The sequence below is a fragment of the Abrus precatorius genome, unplaced genomic scaffold (genome assembly GCF_003935025.1).
Source record: "Abrus precatorius isolate BTA unplaced genomic scaffold, Abrus_2018 Scaffold10, whole genome shotgun sequence".
NCBI lineage: Eukaryota > Viridiplantae > Streptophyta > Magnoliopsida > Fabales > Fabaceae > Abrus > Abrus precatorius.
Genome location: NW_020874292.1, coordinates 33,554,981 through 33,568,447, shown reverse-complemented (window position 1 = coordinate 33,568,447; position 13,467 = coordinate 33,554,981). Strand labels below are relative to the sequence as shown.

General features: G+C 28.7%; 1 protein-coding gene across 2 annotated transcripts; it reads right to left on the bottom strand.

Annotated features, from left to right (window-relative positions):
* Nucleotides 1-2,028: 2,028 nt before the first annotated feature.
* On the bottom strand, nt 2,029-8,104 carry LOC113852782 (protein Brevis radix-like 4). Of its 2 annotated transcripts, XM_027483152.1 has the most exons (5): nt 7,629-8,041; nt 4,757-4,892; nt 3,957-4,052; nt 3,652-3,878; nt 2,220-2,432 (listed from the first exon to the last, which is right to left on the bottom strand). In XM_027483152.1, the coding sequence occupies exons 1-5, from the start codon at nt 8,024-8,026 to the stop codon at nt 2,354-2,356; spliced, it is 936 nt and encodes a 311-aa protein (XP_027338953.1). In that variant the 5' UTR covers nt 8,027-8,041; the 3' UTR covers nt 2,220-2,353. The 2 variants fall into 2 exon arrangements, with proteins under 2 accessions (XP_027338952.1, XP_027338953.1); XM_027483151.1 differs by having other exon boundaries at nt 2,029-2,432; nt 3,652-4,052; nt 7,629-8,104.
* Nucleotides 8,105-13,467: the final 5,363 nt, after the last annotated feature.

The window sequence follows — 13,467 nt, the reverse complement described above, 5'->3', positions numbered from 1 at the left end:
TCAATAACAATGTAAAGAAAATAAACGAGTCTTAATGGGAAAAGTTTCTTTGTTATTGTTGATCATTCATTCCTCCAATTATTTCCATTCTATTTTGGTTATTTTTTAGGTTAATTAAGAAATTCGTGTTTGCTCCAAGTTATATACATAAACTAAATAATGAATATTTGATAAAATAAATAAATTAAATTGTCATTACACAGCAAAAGCTACCTGAAATTTATGATTGCATATCATTATATAATACTAGTCAGCTGTTAAAATAGGGTGGCCATCTAACCCACCAAAATTGACCTGCCAGGTTAAATGCTATGGATCCATCAACCTAATTCGCCTTGTTTCAAAAATAATTTTTAAATATTTTTTATTATTTAATGTAACTTTTTTTGTTTTTTAGTTAATTTTTTGTGGACTAGTCCATTGATTCAACGTTACATTAATTTTATTTATTTTTTAGTTTATGACAAGTTGACTCATTAAATTGACAATTCACTCTTAAATAAGTCAGACTAAAAAATATGACTCATTTTTTAAATGGAGTGGCTCAAATTAGTCCATTTTTAGATAAACTTTCAACAAAACAAGCTAACCCATTTTGCTACTCTTAATATTAACTTAAATACTATTTTATGGACAATATTAATAAATTAACAAGTACATAAATTAACTAAGAGAGAATTGTTTTGATTTAATTAACGATTTTACATTTGAGTTTTGATTACATAATTGTATTAAAGATTTGTTTGAAAAAGATTTTATGAAATTTTTGTAACTTATTTTAATAAATTTTTAATTTAGTTTATTAAAATAAGTTACTTTTTAGTTTATTTTAATATTAAAATAAATTATTAGAATAATTTTTTAATATAATTTTTCATAAAATATTATTAATTCATTTCAATTAAGCTTGTGGGTAAGTTGAGAAGCTTAAGCATGCATGAGGCCAGTCTAATTGATGTGAATTTTAAAAAACTTTCAACATTTCTTTTAAAATTTAATTTGATGTTTCTTATTTTCATTCATCCCATGGTTAATAATATTATTTTCATTAATAGTAAATAATCTAAACATATTTAATAATGTGTTTTCAGAAACTATTTTATAAAAAAAGTGTAACTATTTTTACAATAAAAGGACAAAAAGTTCAGTTGCAGTTATTAAATTTAACTTTCCTAAACATTAGTAACTAGTGAGGCTTGATACACTTATAAGTTTTGTCTCCTTAAAACTGAATTTAAGCATTTAAAAATATTACATTTTTATTTAAAAAGGTAAATTTATTAAATGAAAGTTTTAAAAAAATGTGAAAATAGTAACTATTTTCACTTTTTTTTTACTATCGTTAGTTATTTAAACTCAGCTTTTAACACTAAAGTTAACATTTAATTATATTTATTTATGTTATATTTTATAACACTAAACTATCATGTTCTATTCAAAATTTTGTTTGACTTAAGCTTATTTGTTAAAATATGTGTGAAACCATTTAGATGTAATTGGTGGTAATTTGATCAAAATCTGTTTAAAGTAGCAAGTTGTTTAGGCCATAACAAAAATTAGGTTATTATCGTCTAAATAAAGATAAAATGCTGCAAAATCTACCTCATTAGTAGTTAAGGTGCAAGAGATAATGTCTAAGACTGATGATTGAAATTTTTTAGTGCAGAAATTTCAATTCAATAAGCAAATTAATCACTTTTAGATGGAAATATTTTCAAGGCATCTTATAGCTAACTCGACAATTGTGTGTCCTATTAACCAGTTTATGAATGAGACAAGTTAAGATGACAATTATTATAACATGGATCATATTAACCGGTTTATCAAAGATATTGATTAAAAAATAATAAATTAATTTAAATTTCCTACAAAATGAGCTGAGCAGATACATCTATTGATTTAAGAAAATCACTTTTGATCCTAAACCAACATCCTTTAGATTCCTCCAATTATTGAGACTGTTAAGTTCATTTATTATATCAGATATCTGATCTGAATGCCGCAGTTGCAAGTTGTATGCTTAAGAAACAAAAAACAGTGAACAGATTCATTCTTCATATCCAATATCAACAGCTATATAATTTACACCCATTACTATAAGCTTCGAGAAAATATTGCTACCCTAACTAACAGAAGCTAAGATTCAAGAGAATAACTAGAATCGATCGCTGAAGATGAGAAGCGACCATGCTATGGTCTAGGAATGTATATAGCCCAAAAAGGTAGAGGTGCAAGTAGCACCCCTCATATATCCGATCACCTATAACGGGACTTTATGTAGCTAAAAAACATATTGTGGAAATTAATAAGAAACACCACCTTCACATTTTTTTGAGCACCCTTTTGAAAAATTTCACAAGTATTGTTCATGTATTCTAGCGCGGTTCTCTTCCCACCACAGTCTAGCATGCATCTCTCCAAACATTTCTCGACTACAGCACAAATGAACAAACACCAAGAAATAAATTTTCGTACAGTTAGTTCTATATCAGAATACAAACCACAAAAATTAACTCAGATATATGGGCATACGTAGGAGCAGAATGACTAAGAGTAATAGATCAATCAGAATACAATATAGAAAGATCAGAATAGTAATTTGAAGTCACTTTTGTGTTAAAATTGAGTCTGGCCTAGGCACTGAGCCACAGGCTTTAGACAAAGGTATCCATAATTTCATAATCCTGTGTTCTATTGACATGATATTGCTTATCGATATTAAGCGGCAGTGAAGGATTGCATTCCAACCCATTTGAAGATGCAGATAGTTTATCTGGCCTTTATGACATGGTCGGTTCAATGTAGTAGGAGGATAAACCAAAATTTGAAGGATAGTATGTCAATTAATCGTACTCCACCTTTTAACAGTTTACATTTTTTGCTGTAGCAACAAGCATAATGTGATTTTCATTTCAAATTTTTTACCTAGTCAAACAATCGTAGCCTAGACTTAATGATCCATGAACTACCATGAACAATCAATGTCAAAGGCCATAATTCCATAACACTTAGCTGAAGCATGAACCATGCTACTTTAACTTGTACTTCCAACTTTAATTTCATTATGAAAAATGAGGGAGCATTGGTTCAGAAAGGTGTGTCAAATTCCAAATGGTCATCAAGCTTTATGTCAAATATTAATTATACTAAAAACTATTGGCTTGGTAGAAACTCAGAAATGACGATCTTATATCTTCAACATGGTGGCTATCTATTAGTAGCTTGGTGAACTACTAAGCAACTCCTGAAATCCAAGGAGTGATGTTTAATAGTTTAAGCCACACTACCTGTAGTGAGGAGTTAAATTGTCATTTTCTTGACATACAAGAGGAATTACCCAAGTAAATTGTCTAGAAGAGGATCATCTCGCGTGACACAACTCTTCATGTACAAATTTGTGTTTATCTTTTTAAGATTTTTGTAGGGCTACACTTATATAAGGTCTATCATAAAAAAAAGAAACATAAAACTTGCACATCATCTGATCATGAAATTTAAACATGACAGGAACCAATCTTAATATTATCTAGGTATAAATTGCATGTTTGTGGCAGTCTCTCAACTTCTCAAAAGTGTGCTTATTTGTGCAAAATTAAGATAATCTAAAATAAAGTTGCTGAACGAAACACACAAAATTGGTGGTAAACATACCTGAACCTGACTCTTCTGAGCTCTTTCTTGCCACCTGGCAGAGCTCTGATGGTAATATAAACCCCAGGTTCATCCTGTTCAACCCATTCAGTGTCCAAGTCACTGGCATTGCTGACCGATAGATCCTCAGAGTGATCAGCTTCTCTAGATGAGCTACTCCTTATAGAAGCATCCATTGAAGATATTTCTGTCTTGGCAGCACTAATGGTGGATACCTTTGGGGTTGAGTTCACACCATTGGGATCATAGTAATGCTTGGAATGCATTGATTGATGATCAAGGGAATCTGAGGATGAGTACCCCATTCCCATCCCTGTTGGACGGTATAAATTACAAGGTGGCCTTTCCCTTGTCATTGGAGGTGTCAAAGGGATTTCTTCTATTGATTCACGCTTTGAACTCTGCTTTCACAACATGCATTCATCAAAAACAGTAAAAATATGATCAGAGCTCAGAACTTCCACCTCAGTAAACTACCAAAAAATGACGACAGGAATAACAAAACTATAACTATTTGTAACAAAGGCACAATATGTCATAGACCACAAATACTTATCAGAGTAAAAAAAGAAGAATTAAATTTCTTTTATAACGTCAAATTATTTCATGAACCTCCATTTTTGCATAGGTTAACTTTAATTTATAAAAAAATTTAATTTGTTTTACTTCTTTGTTTTTGTTTGCTTCTGATATAAGTATGGACTAAAAAGTTTATTTAAACTGACTTATATATTACAAAATAACTACTATTTAATATAATGAATATACTTAATTTTATAAATTAAAACAATTTTGAATAAAATGTATATTTTCATCGTTAAATATAATCTTTTAGCAATGAAAAACTATTAATAGGCAAGGCCTTGGCCAGAGTAAGCATTGGTATTAGCAACATGCCACCATCTGCATTACCAAATTACCAATAGTTCACAGCATGAACTGAAAAAATACCTACAGTCTAGTTATGATCAGCGATGATTCTGAGTTTTAACCCAAGTGATTGAAGTGAGTAAAAATGCAAATACAACAACAGTACAAGTTATAAATTAAGTGTGTAATAATAGCTTGCACGCATGTCTAGGAGCTACCTAAATTCAGAAGTTACCTCGTCTTCAGACCTTGGTGGAGTTGGAAGAGGGAAAGCTTGGCGGTTAAGCCTTTGAACGTTGTAAAGTTCCATGACCTTGTCATAATTCTCTGCCCACCATCTTTGAGCTTGCCACTTGTTAAATATATCACGACTATAAATTTAAAAATAAATCATAATTCAATTTACCACTCAGTCATGAAGTCATCATATAAACAACAAATAAGAATGGAACATTATGGAAAATAACATCAGAATTTTGGAAAAGATCTAGCAACGCAATCATAATCTAAGAAGTTGTTTGCTAAGGAAGTTTTGAAAGACAGGGGAAAGGAAGATAATTTTTTAGTTTTAGATTAATGTAAAATTATAAATTATTTATGATAATAAATAACAATTAATGGATTATGCTAATTTTAATTTATCATTTTATTTAAAAACTATTAAACTAAAATATATTTGTTTAAAATTTTTTTTCTCTCAACCCCCTTTTCCCTAACAACTCTTAAAAGTAGTGAAAAAATGACAGTCTTTGCCACCTCTAGAGTATTGTCATTATTTTCTTTTTTCCTTTCTTCAATCTTGACTAATACAATCCAGCTTTTTCTATATTAAATATATTTATGGAGTGATCAGCGAGACTCTATGCTTGAAACATGCAACTAATTCCAAATTGTTATTATGATTAGGTCATTTCGTTAACCAGATTATTATTAGATGAATTTTTAATTTTAAGTGGTGTATGACACTGTTCTCAATTATGCTGGGTCACCCCCGAGTAGATGCTTTTTGACAAAGAATTCTCATATGAATAATTAAAAGCAAACCCGGCCATTCTGTGCGGAAATAAAGTTGTGCTAAGGCTAACATTGACCTCACAGTGGAGCTGTCTAAGCAATAGAAAGCAGGTGGGTCCAAACTTTCGTGTCAACTAAATCACTAATCGCACCAAACAATGAAATGATTTTAACATTTCACTAGGTTTTGGTATTAGCTTAAGACCTATGCCTTAAATTTCTGAGCTAAAAAATTCGTGGGGGATAAAGAGAAAAAAAAAATCATTTATGCATTAGATCCACTAGTTCTGGTTGAGATTACACCACAGGTCACCAAGTAGGACCAAATACACTAATACCATAGATACTTTTATCTCCCTAGATAAAAGAAAGACAAAAATAAGAAATTTAGCTAAGAAAAAAAAAGGACACGACTGTGAGCTATATTATTACCTATCCACAACTTTGCTAGGTCCCCACCTAGTACCTAGTAGAGAGGTTCACATTTTGTCTTGTATATAGTAATGGAGTGGAAGATGATGGGAGCATTCTCCAGCAAATTGCATATTAAAAGACAAAAAACTGTTAATAGGTGGAAGAAAAGAAAAAGTCACCAAAAATCAGGCATCAAGATATTCAAAAAGAAAGCAGAAGAGCTTCCTCCGACCAAACGACCGGACCCAGATTTAAAGGTTCCCAATACAATTAAAACTGACCCACAGCCATTTTCAAGTCACAATAAGTTCTAATTTTGGACCCACTTTTTGGATTGCTTTTCCCAAGGGCGTGAAATTACAGGGGAATGTGGACCCCAACCCAAACCCTTTTGTATACCCAGAGGAGCATTCATACTCATCACTTAAGGCATTCAGGAATTGGAATTTCGATGCTTCACACTAATCATTCATGGCGGAGATGAATCACCATAATTGATAGCAATATTGATTTGAAGGCAAGGGTCAAACCTATTACCTCTTTTCTAATCCAACTTCCATTATAACCAAAACAAAATAAGACAAGGCTATTTGTTAGCCTCAAGTTCTAAATTTGGATTGTTTCCAGAAACAAATATTCTATAACGTTGAAGAATCATCACTCACCTCATTCAACATCATCCATCACACGACTTATATATGTTTCATATACCATAGTGTCCTAAAACCCCATTTTTAGATGTTTATTATATTAACAATTCATTATCATAACTAAAGATATTTAATCTCAGTTTTAACTTTTACACCAATGAATCACAACCAGATGACACTATTCTGTAGCATAAATTTTAACTATTAAAAAATATTCCATTCGTTACACAAATAATTTTAAATTCAGGTAAAATTTAAATAATACAGTAAGAGAAAAAAATAGTTTTAAAAGTATATATATATATATATATAATCTTAAAAGTATATATTTAAAAGAAAAAATAAATTGAGAATGACATGTTTATAGTACTATAAGAAAAATAGTCCTTGAACTCTTAAATTTACTTTGTCAGAGACAAATAAAGGCTCAAACTTACAACTCTTCAAGTCTTATGTTACTGGACTTAACCGACCATTGAAGTTAAGACTCAGTTTTTCAATTCCAGTAAACAGATTATTCAAAAGCATGGAGAAGAAAACATATAATAAAAAATCAATCATCATCCATGGAAACAAATTACCAACTCCTACTACTTTTCATCGATGCTATAAAACCAAACAAAAACTCACGGCATTAACTCCAAATCTTAATTTAAGGAAATAATTCCTTCTATAATTTTCAAGATAGTTTTTTTAAAATAATAATTAAAAAATTCCAGTCAAAACATAGGCTAAGATGAAGAAGCTGTATAGAATAAATACAACCTATGGTATAACAACTGTATAAATTAAAAAAAAAAGTAATAAGAAAATAAAAAGAGAGATAGATAGCGATGAGCAACAGTAACAGAAATGGAAAAGATAGGGTCCGATTGTGATTATGAGTAGAAAGCGGCCACGACACTAACCAGAATCAAAGGAGCTCGGTTCAGCATTGACCAACACTGTTGAGTACATTGTAAACGGCACCAAAAGCAACAATACGACAGAGAGAGAGAGAGAGAGAGAGAGAGAGAGAGAGATGCATACCTGAATCGTATCCGCTTGAGATGGTTACCGCCACGCGGAAGCGACACGAAGGTGATCAAAACGCCAGGTTCGACCTGCGCCACCCACTCCTTGGGCTGCTCCTCCTCTTCCAACACCACAACAAGCCTCCTTCCGCTTGAACTCGGCGTGCCCTCCCCACTGGATATCCCCTTGAGCCTGGCCTCCATTTGCTTCCCCCACCTCCGTCGCCACCGCTCCGAGTCCGAGTCGGACTCGGCCGCGTCACTCTTGAGTTGACTCTGCGTGGCGCACGGAGCACAGTGCTTGTAGGCCCCTGACGCCTTCAACGCCATGTCTTTTATCTGGCCGGTGAGGGACTTCACGCCTTGCCCTTTGGCTTCGGACTGGGTCTTGGGACGTGCTATGCATGTAAGCATTTTTGGTTGATTGGGTTAGAAGTGGAAGATGGCATGCGCAAGTAAATAGTTGAGTTCAATTACAAAACCAGAGATTCTCTGCGAAAGAAAAGAAGAAAAAGGAGTTAATGGGTGTGTTTTTCTCTTTTACTTTTTTGGTTGGTTTGGTTTACGTTTACGTGGCTAATGCTTTGGAATTTGCTTTCTCTTGTGTTAAGGTTGCTTCTTACATGTTAAAAGCAATGGATTTTTTTTTTCTGGTCCATAGAGCATTGGAAACCTTTTGTTTTTTGTTTGGATTTGGATCGGCCCATGGTTAATTCAAATAGTGTATCGTGCAAGAACAAAAATTAAAATGAGTGTTACATTTTACGTCATTCTTTTGAAAACTTAACTCTCAAAATTATCTTTCCTATTAAATCTTTGGAAGTAATTAATATACTTTGAAAATTATATTTATGGCACTCAAAAAATTGAAAAAGATAAACGGAAGCTTGGAATATACTACATATTTTATTTTGTATACAAACAAAGAGTAAATCCTTATAGTATAATTATTGACGATTTTAAAATATCACGTAACTTTAAAATTATGCGACTTTACAAGAAAGTAATCCAATTTGTATGTTAATATTCATTCGGGGTAATTCTAATGTGCCTAAAGCTAACTATTATTCAGATATAATAATGGAGAATATGGAGTTGAAAAAATAGGAGGGCAGACTAAAAATTTATTAGTGGATCAGGATAATGTAATTCTGACCATTCATGTTTAGATGTGTAAAAAAAATTTTAAATTACATACATATTATTCTTCTTATTAGTCTAAGACTATGCAAAAAGAAATGAAAAAAAGTTATAATTGTGTGTTTTGTGGTAGTATAAATAATTTAATTTCATTAAAATAATATTCTTTTTTAACAATAGTGTGTGTTAAATATTAATAAAATAATTGATTCTATTAAGTATCATTCTTTAAGGTGGCTCACGTTATAACTTTTGAGAAGCTCGATTGTGTATGTAAATTAAATTAACGATTTCTTAATATGTATTGTTAATATTTTTTGTGTCCATTTAATGTAAACAATTAAATATAAAATTAGTTGTTCAAATTGCACATTATAATTGGGTTTTAGAATTTTAATTATCACATTTAGATGTTAATTTGGAATTAGAATTATAATTCAATTGACCAATTTCATGAAATTCTATAACAACTAATTTGGCCACTTCAATTCCTAACTTACACACTATGAATTTAAATTATTAATATTATAATTCACAAATACATTCTCATCTATCGTGTCTCCTTTTGTTTATCTTTGTGGTTGCTATTTTTCTTCAAGCACTTTCTTCTTTAAATACTTTTTTGTTTCTCTCTCTTCATTTGTTATCTCTTTTACCTTTGCATCTTTCTTCCTCTTTTTATATTTTTTTTTATTCTTTTCTCCTTTTCACTTTTTTTTTTCTATTTCTCTTCCTCTTATTCTTCTTTTACGTCTTTTTTTTTACATTTGTTTAATATATGTTACTATATTATGTTGTATTGCTATTCTGCACTTATTGTAAACTATATTGTACACTTTTTATCTTTGTCGCAAACTATACTGTTTATATTAATTGTATAATAATTTGTTTAATATTTTTCTTGAATTGTTAGATGTCGAAGTAAATATTATAAATTAATTTAAGAACTATTGAGAGTGCAAGAGAAATAAAAAAGAAAAAATTACTATTGTTAGATGCAATAGAGTAATAAAAACATGATAAAAATTACTATAATCAATTACATTTTACTTATCATGTAAGTGTAGAATAATTAGTTGTAATGTTTCTACTTATTTTAACCCATGTCTCAATATGTGAGTTATCATAAACACTTATATTCAATTTATATTTTTAATTTTAAAAATTAAATTATATTCATGAGAATTTATATACTTTCATTTAATTTATGAAAAAATTAATTCATAACATAATATTAAATTTTAATGATAAATTAAACATAAAAAATAAATTTATTGTATAATAATTTTTGAAAAAGAATCATTTATCATTTTTAATAATTTATTTAATAATTATTTTATATTATTAATTAATACATTATTTTTAAAAAAGTTATTAAATAAATTTTGAATAAAAAATAAATTACTTTTTAAGAATTTAAATTTTGCATGACACTATAAAATTTGATTTTAACTTAAATTTTTAATTTTATATTCTAATTATTTAAATACGCTAAATATATATGAAATTGAAATTACAATTCTAAATGTCAATACAAAGAACAAGCCCTTAAAGATGTAATGTGTTAAAGTTTTGTACTCTAATTTTATTTTTAATAAAACATTAATATTTAACTATATATATATATATATATATATATATAATTTAAATCATCCTTTATATTTATTTATGTATTTCAATTTTTAGTGTAACTGATACTTTATTATATTAATATTATAGTGTGAATTTTTAATATAAAATAATTGTTCTACATCCAAGTTGCATAAGTTTATTTATAATTTTTAACAAACTGGTTTGATTTAAAATAATTAGAAATAATAAATATTCGTAAACATATAAATATAGTTAAATAATTATGAATATATATATATATATATATATATATATATTAGTTTACATGTTTATGTAATTATTTATATTTTTAAACAATTTAAAACTATATATATATATATATAGATAAATAAATGATTATTAATTTATATATAAGTGAATTTTATGTGTAATTTGAAACAAATAATTTAAATAATATATTACAATTTAACAATTGAAATCGATAAAAATTATTATTTATATTAAATTGTTAATAAGATAAAAATGAGTATAAATTACATCAATATAATTTGAATCATCCCTATTTTTATTCATGTATTTCAATTTTTAGTGTAACCAGTATCTTGTTTTTTTATATCAACCAACACCTTATTTGATATTATATTAATATTATAGTGTGAATTGTTAATATAAAATAATTGTTATACATTCACGTTTATGTATTTTTCATAAATTGTTTTAAAATAATGAAAGTATATAGATATAAATAAATAAGTATGAATTTAAATATAAATTTATTTTTATTTTACCTATAAATAATAAATTTTTAAAATCATAAATTTTTATTTATTAAATAATAATAAAATTATGTCATACTAGAAATACAAAGATAATTATATATACTTGTATATTTCAATTTATTGTGTAATTAATATTTTATTTAATGCGATATTAATATTATAATGTACTAATTATATATATAAATTAATTGTTATGTACATGCACTGCACAATTTCGTTTATATATAAATAATTATAATTTAAACATAATAAATTAGTTGTTATATTCATATGTTGCCTAATTTTATTAAAAAATTGTTTTTTATGAAAAATAAAATATTTAAGTCTTTTTTACTTTTATATTTATAAAATTTGCTAATTCCTAAATAAAAAAATATTAAATATATTTTATGATCTTAAGATAATAAATACATGCATATTTTTATTAATATTACTTTTGTAAATATTTAAAAATATAAAAATAACACTGTAAAAATTTTAGGTGAAAAATACATTTCAATCCTAATAAATAAAGGAGTAAATTGGGTTATTCATGACAACTCGGCGCCGAACGTCACTCAATAAGGGAATATGAAAAGTGGAGGGACATCTTCGAAATTAAAGCTGCTGTCAAGGTCAAATATACAATCGACTTAATTTGTGTTTTTCCCAAGAATCGCTCAGGCCACACGATACGCGCATAGCCGATCGTGCAATTCTTCTTCCGTTTATGAAAATTTTGGAAGATTATTATTATTATATGTCTTTATTGTTATTTTAATTAAACCTAAAATGTATATTAATAAAAAATAAAATCATAAAATTAAAACTTCAAATTTTGATAAGAGATTAACATTTAAAATACTTAAAAAAGTATTTAAATTGTATGTTATCGATGTTATTCCAAGTTTATAAATAATTTAAATTTTAAAGAATTTTTGTTTATAATTAATTTCTATTACCAACACAATTCAGTGAAAGAAGGTTAGATTAAATTGATGGAAACAAATGATGAGAGAATGAATGAGTGTAGATAGGGTTTGAAGAAGGAGCGCGTGAGGATGGTTACACAGAGGAGGGCGGCGGGAGGTTAGTGATAAAACGAGGGCCCGAGGCCCAAGGGTTGAGGAACTGTGTAACGGATACATCATGACCTCCCGAGAAAAGGACGTTAAATAAAAGAATCGATACAAATGTAAAGAGAGAGTGAACAGGTGTGCATTGTGAACAAAATGGTGGACCTGGTCCTAGTTTAAGCCCCCTTGGATGTTACTATGAGTATTTATGGGTACTTTGGACGTGTTTGTTTCATCACACATCAAGGCCAAAGTATCCAAAGAGTGAGAGAAGGAGCATTCTCTATTCTAAATAGAGTGTGTGAGATACTTAGAGAGGCTTAGTGGATATATAAGTGGTTCGGGTGAGTTGGGGTTTCAAGAGAGGAGACATGCCCAACTTCAACCCAACACTTCTAAGTACTTGCATCTTCGTACCTTACCAGATCCCAAAGGTACTCTATAGTACCTTCTTCTCATGTTCCTTTTTCTTTTTCTCACTCTCTTGTTATTTTATCTTATCCTCTTTGCTCATTGAACTCACCATTTCCACATTTCTTCCTGTTATCTCTCTCTTTTTTTTTCTTTTATTTAAATTTTCCCGCATATTTTTTTAAAAGTGAAATGGTGTATATTTATTTTCTTTTGTACCTTATTTTACTGTTTATTTTGATTTATTTTATTGTATGTGGAATCCAAGTGGTGAAGTTAAGATTTGTTGTTTTCCATTTGCATGTGGAGTTTGAGGTCGGCTAATGTTGTTTAAGTTTTAAAAAGTGGTTTTTGGGGGTAAAACTTTTGTCGTGTCTTCTGTTATCACTTCCATTCTGCATGTTCTCTCCGTCTCGGTTTTTAGTAAAGGAGGACGTTGAGGATGGAAAATAAAAGGTTTTGTATTTTTTGGTTTATTTTATCTTAAAAAGGATTCATTCAGAGTTGATCTAATTATTGATTTTAGCTTGTTTGATTGTCTGGCATGTGTATGTCTTATTATTGTTATGAATGATCATATAATTCATCTATGTTAGAGTTTAGGGACACCAAACATGGCTATTGAGCTTGTTTGGATGAGATGCTAGCATGCACCAAAACATTTTTTGGTTATATTTTTTATGGAGAGTTGTGGCATTAATGATGCATTATTATAGGTTTTTTTTAATTAAAATTCCGATTTATATCTTGTTGGCAATGTTTGTGATTTATACCATTTTGATGAGATCAAAACAAGTGAAATTGTGAAAGAGAAATAAAAAAGAGCTATATTAGGGGCTTGATGTGGTCAACCAACTTTTTTTTTTTTTTTGGTTATATATATATATTTATTATTTTT